Source organism: Apteryx mantelli, chromosome 5 (genome assembly GCF_036417845.1).
Source record: "Apteryx mantelli isolate bAptMan1 chromosome 5, bAptMan1.hap1, whole genome shotgun sequence".
Taxonomy (NCBI): domain Eukaryota; kingdom Metazoa; phylum Chordata; class Aves; order Apterygiformes; family Apterygidae; genus Apteryx; species Apteryx mantelli.
In genome coordinates, this window is record NC_089982.1 from 37,995,347 (window position 1) to 38,010,475 (window position 15,129).

The window sequence follows — 15,129 nt, forward strand, 5'->3', positions numbered from 1 at the left end:
TAAATATAAATAATATGTTATGTGAATGCCACGTTTGTTGTAACTTTCATCTGGGTATCTTAACTTTTGAATGTTCATATGCACGTGGAAGGTTTTCATCCTTAGATCTAGGACCTGATGATTTGTTTACATTCCAATTTTGGGTATAGAAGCAGTCATCAGGGACTCTGTTTTAAACTTGAATGTACAATTTTACTATTTTCTACAAAAGCCACCTTTGATCTTCAGGCTTCCAATTCTTGAGTTTTAGAATTGGTCAGTATGATCCTACACAGCTGTCTTGGAAGTGTTCATACAGTTTACAGAAAAATAACTCTATATAAAAACAAACTGGGGGGGGGGGGGAGAAGGTGTTATAATACAAATAGTGAATTAATTTGGATTTTTAAAAATTCATTTTTTGTCTTTACGTAGCAGCTTCTGTGTGGGTTTGTGAGATGGTTCATACCTCTAGATTATTTAGAGTTCTTGAGATTATCAATAATATACCAATAATATTTTTGCTGTGTATAGCATTTAATAATTTTAAATAGCATTACCATAGTATGTATCTGAGATAAAAATGGAAGTTGGGGATCAGTAATGTGGTGCAACTGAGTTTTGGATTGTCTCAACCATGACTGCCCTAAAAAATGAAGTTAACCTCTTGTGATTTCTTTGCTCTGTGGCTAAACACTTATTCTCCTAGTCCATAATGGCTTTTTTTTATTTTTATATCTATCTGTCTTCAGAAATATCTTGTTAGGCATGCAGGTTGTTTTCAAACAGAAGCAGGTTTTTGATGGGCTGTCTGGAAAAGCAGCCACCTGTGCTGTACAGTCTTTCTTATTCACAAGTTATGCTACTTTCTTAATTAGTTTGAAAGGAATTTTGTATTAGTAGGAAGGAGAAAAATCCAACTTTATTAATTTACAGCTGTGAATTAGTTGTACTCAGTCTGGAGAAAATTCTCGTGTTTCACGTTTGCTTTTCCAAACTGAAGTAACAGGTTATCTAGTGTAATATGATCTAGATGGTTCAGTTTCTCAGCCTTTGTGTCCTTATTTTATTTCCCCAGTCATGTGAGCTGCTTGCCTTATTAATTATTTGCCTTATTAATTATTTATATTTGCCTTATTATTTGTTATATTTTTATATATCAATTATAAATACATATTTATAGATTTTTATATATTATTTGCCTTATTTATATTAAATATTTGTAATTACATTTTATTGAATTTGTAATTTGTAATTGCAATTAAATTTGTAATTAAAATGTTTTATTGCTTGGGAAATTGAAATGCAATATAAAGATAAATAGCGCTCTTTTTTTTTTTTCTTAAGCCAGTATGTGGCTGAATATGTACAGAATTGTGCAGGGCTTAATGAAGTCAAGTCATGTGTGATTATACTCAACACTGACAGTCCTTGTTTAATTTTTAATGATTGGTTGTCTCCTCCTCACAGATGTATGAGTGAACTGCAGTATCACCTGTCGTTTCCAGCTATTTGAAATCAAATTTAGGTTACGTACCTAATGTAGCTTAAATAGGAAAGATAGCTGTCTTTACATGACCACTCCACTCACCAACGTTTTTTTCTTGTGTGTATATTCAGCACATTGACTTGCTTTGCCTCTGTGGGTGAGATTCTTTTTTTTCCTTTTCTATTGAGAGTATAAAATGAAAGGGATTTTGTTTTTCATTAGGCATAGCAGATTGAACAGTTTACTAGGTTCCTGTGAGTTAGCATCTATCTAAACTCATTTAACATTTGGATAAATCTCATGTCTTAACAAAATTGCAGCCTTTCCAATGGTAGGATGATAACACAGTGTTGCAGTTGACAGTAAATATCAACTGAAGAACCTCATTTGACTTCCTGGCTTTTATATCGCAAGTTTAGCCTTCTGTGCAGTGAAAATTGCTTTGGCCATGGGAGTTGCTGTTAGAGCATGCTTGTATCCTTAGTCTGATTTCACAGAGCTAAAGACCTGGTCATCATCAAAGGAGGGAGGTTTCTCTTTGCCTTTGCAGAACCTGTGAAAGAATTTTTTCTGAAAGTGTACTTCAGTATCTGTAAGGTGCAACATCCAGCTCCTTGCATGTGAATTAATGCATGCCAAACCTATTTCATTTTCAGGTATGTCAGAACTCAGCAATGAATCCACAACACTTGATGAATCTCATCCAGCTGCAGAAGAGGTCCAGTCTGACTCTGAGGTGACTGGGTGATAGTCTTATTAGTGTAAAATCAACCAATCCCAGCAACAGTTTCAGACTGCCCAAAATTCTGATATACGTAGCACACTGAAGTTTTTATATGAGTTATTATCTTAAAAGGGGGGGAGGGTGGTTTTGAGACATGATTAAGAACAATCCAGTTAATTCATAACAAAAGATTACTTCAACTGGTAGTCTATTGCTGTGCTGAGCTATTTAGATTTTATAAGCTGAATGGATTTAGGCAGGGTGATAGACTAAAAAAATGTGTAAGTGCTGCAGAAAGAAAGGATTGGCACTTAAAAGGTAGCAGTCTTTGCAACCTCACTGTAACAAGACATTCTGTCTGCTGCTGAAGTAGTTGATCTTTTTTTGGGAGTAGATGCAGCTTGCAACTTCATTGTGGAGAAGGCTGTGGCTTTTTCTAATTGTGAACAAACACTTAAGGGCTCCAATAATATTTAGCCAGTCAAATGTGTTTTGGAGGCAGTTTCAGAAAGGTAAAGAGTAGATGTTGTGGTGACTGCTCTAGAGTGAGAACTATAAAAAGATTATTCCAATTTTATTACTATTAGAGATTCAGTGCCAGTGATAGCGCAGTAAATTATTTTTTGTTGTTTTATAAAAATGGAATAGCTGGTTCCATAGACATTTAGTAAATCTTCAAATCTGATATGTGCAAGTGGAGGTGCACTAAGAAAACGGTGATTAAGTTACTGAAAGATGTTTTTTTTTCTAAATAAAATTTCCAGCTCTAACTTCCTTATTTTCTATAGCGCTTATTTCATTCATGTCTGATACTTCAATACAAATTTAAGAAATTGTTTAGATTTACTTTAGGCTACATCTGATAGATTTTTCTTCTGAGGGTGCAGATTCATTATACACTTAGTTCAATCTGACTGTGAGCTGCTGTTGTCAAAGGGGCAATACGTTTTATTCGGTAATCATACTCACTGATATAACAGAAATATGATTTTGTGTTTTGGTGGTTTAGGTTTCTCTCAGATCAGTAAACTTATGCTTGTGTGAAGTAGCAGGGACATGCATCTAGAGATCAGGTAAGGAGAAATGGAAGACTGTTTTTGGCAGTAGCCTACAGTTAGATTGTTTTGAGACAGTGTGCTTCTGGAGTATGCTGGTGTTGTGGCTGAAGGCAGTCCTTCATTCCCAATAGCTTCTTATTTGATTAGTATCTCCTCTGTTTTGTAGGTGCAAGTGTTTGTTCAGCAGCATGATGAACTGTTTTGGAGAGTTGATTTGAGTAAAGAATATCGCATCCCCTTTCTGGGTATAGGTGACCTTCTCTTTACCTCCAACGTTTCTGTGATCTTGTTTGCTGTACAAACTCATGTCCTGAACCAGGGAGGAGGTGGGGGAAGGGGGGAAGCTGAGGGGAGAAGAGTTAGAGGCAAAGGGCATAAAAAAGGGGCAAGAATCTGTTGTTCTTGGCAGCAATGATGGTTTAGACTGTTCACTGAAACACAGGCTGTAATCTCATGTTACAGCTGAGCCAAATTAACAGTTTACTGCTGCTGAAAAAAGGATATCCCGCTTCCTCTTTCCTGCTGCTTACTTCATGATGTCTTTGGTGCTTGTCTGACCATGTGGTAGACTGATTCAACTCACAGAAACTGCAAAAAAAAAAAACTGGTGAAAAGGTTTTTTGACAGGCTAGTGAGTTGTCTGTATTAACTGCAGTCAGGTGAGTGGCAGGTGTGTGTTTTGACTGAGAGATGGGACACTGCATGACTCTTAGTGGGGACTAGAAAAGGGGACTAGTGAAACTTCCTCCTTTCTGTGATGAAAGCAGATATTTTAGTTCAGCCATGAAACAGCATTCAGCAGTTCATTTTTTGCTTTCTCTGATCTTGATACCTCAATTTGCATCAAGTGGAAGTATCTAAAGGACGTGTAAATTGCTTCTAAGTCCTTTTAGATTTAATAAGTTGTCTAGAGAAGCTGACAAATATATATATTTCTTTATACACACATATGCATGCATATGCGCACACAGACAATTTGTCTGTCAATGTATAATGCTAGCAAAATGATTTCAGTTTTTCAACTTGCCTTGATGAAAGGCACCCAACCATAATATTTGTTTTGTTTTAATTGAATTTGGAGATGCACATTTTGTTTGTGATCCCTGCCAAACTAAAAGTATCTACTGGCAGTACAGGACTTCCTCTTGACTCTGTGCTTTCTAACAATTTGCAGAAAGAGAAACAAAAATAGTTACGTTAGTGTATACTAACATTTCAGTATTGTGTGACTAGCTATGATAGGCCGAGCATTTTGGAAAATTACCTGAATTTACCATGTCAAATTGAAGCATGATGCATAGTAGTCTTGGAGGTTAAGCGGATGTGAGATTTGGAAAAAATTTTAAAACCAAGCAAGCTGTTGGGGAGATTTCCTTAATTAAAACCTACTGTGACTGGTAACTCGAACATTTGATCTAAAGTTACATATAGGGAATGGAACAAATTACTGTTTTAAAAGTAGTTCATAAAATAAGCATAGTCCTTTTGGTGTGCTTGAATATTTTCATTTACTTAAAAGCCACGAGATTTGAGATTGCTCTGTTGTATGAAGAGCAACACAAAGAACCCATTCTACTTTCTAATTGAAGACTAACCTTGATGGAGAATTTGGTATGGTAGGCCAATATGAATACATGGTGTGTATACTATTCCTCCCCAGTACCAAATGAAGCACTTACAGGATAGTAAATGAGAGGGACAGGTAGGGTAATTTAGTGTATTACCAAGTCACTTTTTGTTGAATTTGTAGCACACTGACTTTTTAAAAAAGATTATTTGAAATCTGTTTGTATTTAGAATTTTTAAAAACTTTTAAAAAATCTTTGAAAAGTTATACCTAAATGTTTATGTTCTTATTTTAGCAAAATGTTTCGTAAGGCACTATTTTAAATGTAGCTTTTGATTTAGTTTTGCTAACTTAAGTATAGAGAAAATCATGATTCTTAGCTGAAAATGGAGTTGGGCAGACTCAAAGATGAATTGTCTTAGACTGTTTTATGGGTGCATCTGGAAATTGTAGTTTATATGTACAGTTCTTACAGACTAGCTTGTGCTTGACCTTTTTCTTTCCCCCTCTGTATGGGCAAAAGGCAACCGTTTACTCGCTATCTGATGGAATTCAGTCTCTGCTGCTTCTTATGCTGCTATTTGAAGCACCTCTTTCCACTTCAAGAAGTGTTTACGTTTTTACACCAGTGTTTACGTTTTTACACCAGTGTTTACGTTTTTACACCAGTGTTTACGTTTTTACACCAGTGTTTACGTTTTTACACCAGTGTTTACGTTTTTACACCAGTGTTTACGTTTTTCTACATTTTTATCAGATAGAATGGATACCAAATAAAATTGAAGTTTGAATAGCGAGTTCTGCTTCAGAAGACCAAATGAGGTGAAGAGTCTCAGTAAATTAGAGTCTTTGTAAGAAATACTTATTACGTTAACTTAGCTTTGAAAGCAATCTGGAGTTAGAGAAGCATGTTTACTGGAGTCCACAGACAGTGAGTAGCTTGGAAAAAAGCTTAGGAGGCCTCAGGGCTTAAAGAAAGTGTCCCACTGGTTACTCCAGAAACCTGTGTGTAAGTCACATGATGATACTTGTATGATCGGCGGGAAAGGGAGATCCCAGCAGTTGAGTATGGCAGAAGATGCTGTCAGAGTGATGCAGGTGATCCTGACCAAGTGCCAAAAAATAAAACCTTTGTATTATATGGATATTCTGTAAAAGTGAAGAAAACTTCTTTGTAAAATACACCTCAGTGGTGTACCTTGCTGTGCCAGGTCCATGCACAGGTCCACGGGCTGGTTGAAGATTTCAGACAACATTTATATTGGTAATTGAATTAACACTGCTTTTGTTTGTGTGTGCATGTGTGTGTTTAACTACACTTTTGTTCCTAACCAAGCTGCCCTGCAGAGTTAGGGGTATTTTTTTGAGAGGACTGATTTCTTGCAGGAAAAAGGGTGTGTGTGTGTTTGTTTGTTTGTTTTTTTTAATGAAAAATTCTCAGTTTCTCTGTTTTAATTTTGGAGAGTGCTAGGGTACCATTTCCTTTCAGATGCTCATAAATGCTGTACATTTTTTCTGAAAATGTCTTTTCCAGGTTTTACTTAAGGTACTCTTTTGACAGCTGTGGTTTCACAACTGCTTCTGCTGTTCATAAAACTGCTGTGTTTTGAAACTAATTTTGACTCTTGAATTGCAGTCACAGAATCACAGAATCACAGAATCGCTGAGGTTGGAAGGGACCTCTGGAGATCATCTAGTCCAACCCCCCTGCTCAAGCAGGGTCACCTAGAGCACATTGCACAGGATTGCATCCAGGCGCGTTTTGAATATCTCCAGAGAAGGAGACTCCACCACCTCTCTGGGCAACCTGTTCCAGTGCTCTGTCACCCTCACAGTGAAAAAGTTTTTCCTCATGTTCAGATGGAAGCATCTGTGTTTCAGTTTGTGCCCATTGCCTCGTGTCCTGTCGCTCGGCACCACTGAAAAGAGTCTGGTCCCATCCTCTCGACACCCTCCCTTCAGATACTTGTACACGTTGATAAGATCTCCTCTCAGCCTTCTCTTCTCCAAGCTAAACAGGCCCAGCTCTCTCAGCCTTTCCTCATAAGAGAGATGCTCCAGTCCCCTAATCATCTTTGTGGCCCTTCGCTGGACTTGCTCCAGTAGTGCCACATCCCTCTTGTACTGGGGAGCCCAGAACTGGACGCAGTACTCCAGATGTGGCCTCACCAGGGCTGAGTAGAGGGGGAGAATCACCTCCCTCGACCTGCTGGCAACACTCTTCCTGATGCACCCCAGGAGACCATTGGCCTTCTTGGCCACAAGGGCACATTGCTGCCTCATGCTTAACTTGGTGTCCACCAGCACTCCCAGGTCCTTCTCTGCAGAGCTGCTTTCCAGCAGGTCAGCCCCCAACCTGTACTGGTGCATGGGGTTATTCCTCCCCAGGTGCAGGACCCTGCACTTGCCTTTGTTGAACTTCATGAGGTTCCTCTCCGCCCACCTCTCCAGCCTGTCCAGGTCTCTCTGAATGGCAGCACAGCCCTCTGGTGTATCCGTCACTCCTCCCAGTTTTGTATCGTCAGCAAACTTGCTGAGGGTGCACTCTGTCCCTTCATCCAGGTCATTGATGAAGAAGTTGAACAAGACTGGACCCAGGACTGACCCCTGGGGGACACCACTAGCTACAGGCCTCCAACTAGACTCTGTGCCACTGATCACAACCCTCTGAGCTCTGCCATTCAGCCAGTTCTCAATCCACCTCACTGTCCACTCATCTAAACCACACTTCCTGAGCTTGTCTATGAGGATGCTATGGGAGACAGTGTCAAAAGCCTTGCTGAAGTCTAGGTAGACAACATCCACTGCTCTCCCCTCATCTACCCAGGCAGTCATTCCATCATAGAAGGCTATCAGATTGGTTAGGCATGATTTCCCCTTGGTGAAGCCATGCTGACTACTCCTGATCACCTTCTTTTCCTCCACATGCTTGGAGATGGCTTCCAGTCATGCTTTAAGTTCTTGTTTCTGTATTTAACTTGCCTGCTCTTGACTCCATCAGTTGCATACCAACTGTTTAGTCAGAAGGTGGCACTATATTATGTTAAAATAAGCATATTAAGCTAATTTCAAGATTGGAATCATGACTTTTATTTTTGTAATAAATGATTAAACTCATTGCACTTCTCTAATGCTTCTTGCTTATCATTGGCCAGTACAATGTTTAGCAAAGCTCAGCTTTTCTTATAGTTTGAGATATGTAAACTACTCGAAGGATCAAGTGTATGTATGGAAAATGCTTGTCTCTGGCCCCATGTGTTTTAAAGTTGTAAAGATTCCCCCCCCCCTTAAGTTTCTTATTCATTGATACTTTAAATTATGAAAATATTGTGACAACAGGTTAAGTTCTAGTGTTTCTTTTCTCCTGATCTCGAAGCTTTTAATTACTTCTGTCTAAGCTGTGCTAGAATGGAATGTTACTGTGATTTTGGGGGGTATGTGATTAAATGAATTTATGCAGACCTAGTATATCAGGATATTACAGGATGGGACTTTGAAACAAAACCAGCTGTTATAAAACCTGTAGATAAATATTTTAATATAGATCATTCATTGTAAATGTAAGGCAAATGCTAACCTGTTTCTTCCTACACTGTAGCAAGGTGCAATGGCTCAAGAGTCTCCCAAAAATTCAGCAGCAGAAATTCCTGTGACTAGCAATGGACAGCTGGAAGATTCTCATGAGCACAACTTTAATAGGGTAAGAATTTTCCTTGGTGTCTAAGAAGGCACCATTATCAGAAATGCTAAAGTTACGATGTGGTATATAGCAGACTTTACTTGACACAGTTTTCTAGAGCTTTTTGGAAGTCCATGTTAATCTTGTTTGCAGGAATAGTGAACAAACTCTGCTTGAGGATACAGCATACAAATCATTTCTTATAGTGTGCCAGCCTATTTGTTGATCAATTTCAGATTTTACAGCAAGTTTCAGTAAATTCTTTAGCTGATTACAGTTGGATCTTGTTCAAACTGACTAGTTTGCTATACTGAATTTATTGATATTTCTAATATAATTAAGTTAAATCATATTATTATAAGTTTAATGTATGTATGTGTAGTATACACATAATGTGTGTATAGTGAAAATAAACAGCTTATGTAGTTTTGATCAGCTCTTTGATTATAATTGCTTTATTTTCTATTATTTTAAGAGGGAAAACGTCTTTTGGGGGTTACTTCAATTGCTTGCATCTTTTCGTTCATATTTGTTGCAGTTTTAATAAGAAAATACAAGAATGGTTTACAGACTGTGTCTGATAGTCTGCCAGAAAAAAAATAAAATATTGTGTAAAATATACATATGCTTAATTTTGGTTGTCTTCCGAGTAAAACCTTAAGGGGAAAAACTCCTTTGCAGCTGATAAATTAGTGTTCATGTTGTTTTTAAAAAAAAAGTGAATGTTGCACATTGCAGTAACCTTTTGTATCATGAGTATGTTAGTACTGGCAAACTTTTCTGAATGTGAAATAATACAAACTTGTGTACTCTGTAATGCACAGTTAAGTCTGTACATTTCTGTAGTATTGACTTAATTAAGCCTTGAGGATACACTATTTTCAATCCCACAGTTTTATTCATTTAGCAGGAAAACAAGCTTTTTTTAAACATGGGACTTTGCAGGTCCTATAAATTCAGAGATCCAAGTCCTAAAAATAATTTTTTATGAGGAAGTACAATTGTACAAGGCAAGCCACTTCTGAGGGATGTTAACTTTGAAGGCAGTGTGTTTGAAATTGTTGTAAAACAGAGAAGTACAGTAACTTTTCTGGTGTTGAAATTGAGGAATTGCTGCTGTTCTACTGTATGATATATAGATAACCTGTATCAAAATGCATCATATTTGTAGTATGTTGAAAAAAAGTTATACTTACATAATGATTTGTATGCAGTTCTCTTTTTCCCTTACTCTTGATGTATTTTACTATCGGATTGTCTTGTGTTTGACTGTCCAGCAGAGGATGCTATAGTATAGCTTGTGGAATTTGGGTGTTGTGTGTGTTTTTTTTTTCTTTTTTTTCTTTCCCCATGGTTGGAAACATGAAGGCTAATTAATTATCCATATTTATTTGGTATCTGTTGATATTTAGATTTTAAGGAAATCTATAAGCTTTTAACAGTTCTGTGCTAGCAACATTGAAGTGTCTTGCAATGCAGCATTATTTGTAAAAGAAGTACTGAGCAGATCTTCAAATGAATATTTTGTGCTTTCCTACTAAAATACTGATTGGAGAAAAAAATATTCCATAAGTTGAAAAAGCAATTATCTATAGTTATCCTGAAAACATCATCTGACACCATTTGACTTTAAGACTGTGGGGTAGCTGTATAGTGAGTGTGGCAGCAAAACAGTATAAAACTTCATGAGACTGAAATACATCCATGTTAAAGCTCATATTAAAGAAATACTGCTCTTATTATTGGGCGCTTTATTTCTGCTGAATGGGTCATGTATTTAGGTGTGTTTTGAAAGCACACTGCACTGGGGGAAGGCTTATGTTTCTTAAGATTTGTTGTTGAACAGGCCTTCCAGTAACATAAGAGTAAGAGCTAGACTACTGTGTAATAAAATAAAGTTTAGTTTCAACTTTGATAAAGATGTAATTATGTTTAGGTGGAAATGAATTTGGGTTTACCTGGAAATAGAGAAGCAGGTTTACTATTTCTAAGTCTGGTGACCTTGATGCTGCAATGACTTGACTACTGTCTGTATAAATTCTTTTTCTTTTACATAATGATTGCTCGTACAGTGTATGTGTGTCCAGTACATGTTTAGTAGTTACAGTAAATGGACTTTGCACACTTGCTGATTTGGTCAGAGCCATTGTTTAGTCTATAGAGAATTGAAATGGTAACCTCAAGTAGTATTTGTCTCTGACCATATATAAAATTTGAGGTAAGTTGTTGCTAGCTTACTAATTATTTTGCTGACTTGAAGTTAACTATATTTTGAAACTTCCACTAAATACAAAAATGGGTCAAATATTTGGTCATGTTGCAAAAAATGGGTACTATGTGAACATTGCTTGCGCTTGCTATTGTAGATTTTTTGATGATATTTATTCTAGAATCAATGAAGATTGAATGCACTTTAAATATTTTGAATAGTCTTGTACAAGTTTACACCTGCATGCGTGACCTAAACTCAGAATATGTGTTAATCAGGGCTTTTTATAAACAAAACAAACTCTTTGGAAGTAACGTCTAGATCTGTTTACTAATCTGTTAATCTCAAATTCTAATATTAACCTATTCATCTTGCTTCATGTTTGTTATTTCTAGTAGTTAATACTATACCTTCTCTTTTTTTCTTTGCCAATATTTTTGGTAACTTTTTTTAACCTAAAGCAACATGCACTGTACCACAAAATTTCTATGCCAACATCTCAGGGTGGGAGTGGAAGGTTCCTATCAGTTTATGGGAATGACAAGCATAGTACTGATTTTTTGGAGGCCATTAAGAAAGGGGCAACAAACCATTACCGCTTTAAATTGCACTGTTACCACAGTGCTCAGTTAGAATCTGTGACCACAGTTTTTAGTCCACTCAAATTCCAATATACTGATTTCAGTTACACTTTCTGGGGAGCTGGGGCATAAGATAATTTTAGTTTCTTATTTTAATAATGTTATGATCAGGGGTCTGTTCATCTAGATTTTGTATAACTAAGATGTAAACAAAAAACACTATTTGTCCTGTGTTTTTGTTTGGTCATCTACAGCTATTTTTTCATAATTATTTGAGCAGCTTTGACTATGTTTTTGATAGACTGAGTAAAAATGTAGTTGTACAACCTTCTCTTCAAGTTGTTTAATTACAAAACCAAACTTTACTCTAGACTCGTGTCCTTTGTAGTGTTAGCCTCAGATCCTAACTATACCCATAAGCAGCTCAGCCATGAAAATGTACATTTATTTTCAACTGTTCATTTATTTCTTTATTTGTATGTACTCATGCATGAGAAGTATTTAATTTTGAAAGACAATATAATGCAAATGTATTTACCTGGAAAGAGCATGTAGGGTTGCTTATTCTTTGTAGAGAAACGTGATTAACTGTGTGCAACATCAGACAAAAAGATTGCCATAATGCCATGTCAGAAAGAAGATTAACTCCAGTCTTGTGGGAATATGATATAGCACTACTTGATGCATCTTCAGTAAATTGTTGGTTCCTTATCTTAAGAAAAAAAGAAATTCAAAGAATATTTATAAGGTTACTTAAGTAAACATTTGCTTAGCTGTAAAATCTTACTCAGAAATGTGCAGCTACATTTTCCTTCTGTCTAATTTGTAATGTTAAGAGATGCCTAGGAATTTTGACAAGTTTTGTCCTGCCCCAGTGATAGATAGAATGTTTTTTAGCTAATAAGGGCTATAGCTTCAATTGTTGTTGAATGAAATGTTTAATGTCCTTCTTTTATGAAAGAGTTTGACCCAGTGCCTTTCAGCTCTCCAAGCACTGATGGAACTTGGTTAAGTTTTAAAAACTTGTTTTTTAAGAAAAGTTTGCCAATGTCTGGATGTTTGTTAGTCTATGCTAATAATGAACTCCAACATTTATTAATCAAACAGGTTTTTATTATTACTTGGTATAAGAAAACTCAACAAACAAGAACTTTTCTGGTTATGTTCTTCACTGAGTTATTTCACTTTTCCTGACCTCTAGAATGCAGTTTTCCTCCTGTACTATTAGTTCTGTGATTGGAATATTTTTTTTTAATTGCTAAGGGGATAGGGAGCTGAGGAATGGGAGAAGGAGAGAGGGAGTATAATATTCCTAATTCAGTAATGTGTCATGTGTATTGTGAAAGCTGCACAGGAATAAATTAAGTTAATCAAAAAAACTGGATGTTTACCTGGTCTGCCTGTAAAGATATTCAGGCAGCTGTAAAGCTACTTGTTACATATTAAACTTTTGTACAAAACCTATACGGAATTCTTATGGCTGCATCTCTGAAATTCTCAATTACAATTATTTCCTTTCACTTACAATGTAGACTCTTCTGGTTCTTCTTGCAGTCTTATGGGAACAAAACCATTTGTATAAACTTCTTTATATAATTCCGGTAATAAAGCTTTAGGCTGCAAAAAAGATGAGATTCATTATGAGCCTTCACTGTGTCACATTAGAATTAAGAAATAAGCTTTGGGATCTGTTGAATCTGAGTATAAGTGTTCAGTATCTTGTGTTGTATTTTTGTAAGGGTTAACAGACTCCACAAATAGGTAAGATCAGTACATTTTTTCTTTTTTGCCTTCCAAAAAAGAATCCAGTCTTGTCTCTCACGTTCTACCTGAAACTTCTGAGTTCATCTCTCTTAGGTTTTGCTATGTTAACTGGTATAGCTAGATTTTAATTTGAGCAGTTATACTTTATTTGATGCAGCTGATTTAAAACACCTGTGCATCAGTTGTGGAAAACCATTTGTTTTTAGAACATGAAAAAAAAAAGACCAGTTCAACCTACCTGTTTGTTGCCAAGTGGTCTGCTTCATACAATCTTAAAGAGCAAAAATTATGGATGTTAATGATGAGAGGTGAGGAGAAACTAATTAAAAAGTAGACTGTAGTATGATACTAGGTAAGTCAAAAGGGATGTAGTAGAAGCAGGGGTCTTCTGAGTGAAGAGCAGTATGCTGGAAGAAACGAATAGGAGAAATGCATTAATCCATGTTGTTTATCACTTCAGTATAAAGTGTAAGCGTAGAAATTAATGGGATGAGGACTGATTTTGTTTTAATGCAGAAATTAATTGTAGTGGATTAGTTCATGGGAGGTAGTGATGGGACTGGGAGGCAAGGGGCAAGGTAAATGCAGAATGAGGACAGGGAGCTCCACTTGCATGTCAGTTTAGGGTAAGATGATGTCAATATAGGGTAAGAAGTGACAGTTCAGAGCCAGGTGTCTTACTGGGTAGATGTTTTGTCTGCTCATCACATTTTGTTTCATGGGACTTGTAGTCTGGGTGAACTTTAAAATGTGTGTTGCAAACTTTTCCCAGAGGCAGCCTGAATAGTTTTGTTAAAAATGTGTCATCCATCATTAAAAAATAAATGAGTATACAATTGCTCCCAGTTTGGTTGCTTAACTTTTAATAGACTTCATGAACTAGCAAGCCAAATGTCATGTTTTTTTATACCTTTATTCAAAGTAGTAAAGGTAAGTTAAAAAAAAAAACAAAACTTTTTTTAAAAGCTGTTAGTAGGAAGCAAAAGACAATACTTTGTCATGCATTAATAATGGATTGACATAACTAAAAAAGTCGATAAAACTTCATTTGCTGCAATTGTTCCATAATTTCCACCTAGTAGAAAAATTATACAGTTTTGATAACTTCTCCTCTTCATTTTAGATTAGTATGGAGAGCATGGATGGGAAGTATCTTTGTAAAAATAGTCTTGTAACTCAACCAACAATTCCTTCATGAACATGCATTTTTGAGTGACCTTTCTCCTTTGCTCTGGCTACCATCTCAACAAGAGTGGTATGTCAAAAATTATACTGGCTCAGCTAGATGATCTTTGTAATAAACTGATGAATAGCCCTGTTAGAAGCACTTAAAGCAGATTGACCTTACTAAAATATTTAGCTTATTATGATGATTTAAACTAAGTTAAAATGGAATTATAACGAAGATTAAAGTGGTTTATATGCCCTATGCTATATAGGTTTGTGCTGCATTGACCTAGACTAAACTAAACTGCAGCTGTTCTGTGTACCTTATTTTGTCCTTTTGCTTCTTTGAGCCTTTTTGGCTAAATGGCTGAGAATGGGTTGACTAAATCTTTTAGATTCTTAAGAACCTTCTGAGTTTTAGTTCTTTACGCATCTAGCTTTAATTTTATGCATGTAATCTCAGTGAAGGTGCAGTATTAAAGTATCTCCACTCCTATACTTGGGCTAGATTGCCTGTTTATTAGCGATAACTGCATAAACAATTGTGCTTTTCAGTCTCATACAACTGAAAATGGTGAGTGACGCATCCTTATTTGAAGTAAGGATGATTTTCTTATTTACTTATTTGGAGTAAGGATGATTCCTTAATAGAATTGTGGTTTTAAGATGTATGAACACGTTTTTAGGAATTCTAACAATGTGATATCCCTATTTTTAAGCGGGGGGTGGGGGGTGGAATCACTTTCTTAAATTTGAAAACAGATCTTTTGATGGTCAAAATCTTCCTGTTAGCTAGAATAGCAGTAACTAGTTGAAGTGTAGTCACCCTATTGCAGTAGGGGATTTTGACCTCACTTAAGTTGTAACAGCAAGCTAATGTTTTGACAGGAACAAAAGTGAAAGCTATTTATG

General features: G+C 36.2%; 1 protein-coding gene across 6 annotated transcripts in view; it reads left to right on the top strand.

Moving 5' to 3' along the window:
- Nucleotides 1-15,129, top strand: part of ARFIP1 (ADP ribosylation factor interacting protein 1) — a 48,763-nt gene that overhangs the window by 3,070 nt on the left and 30,564 nt on the right. For 5 of the 6 annotated variants that reach the window (XM_067297820.1, XM_067297822.1, XM_067297824.1 and 2 more), the window contains exons 2-3: nt 2,125-2,204; nt 8,416-8,517. In XM_067297820.1, coding sequence (XP_067153921.1) covers nt 2,127-2,204; nt 8,416-8,517 — 180 coding nt within the window. In that variant the 5' untranslated portion in view covers nt 2,125-2,126. The remainder of the gene's footprint in view (nt 1-2,124; nt 2,205-8,415; nt 8,518-15,129) is intronic. The other variant, XM_067297823.1, reaches the window with a different exon arrangement.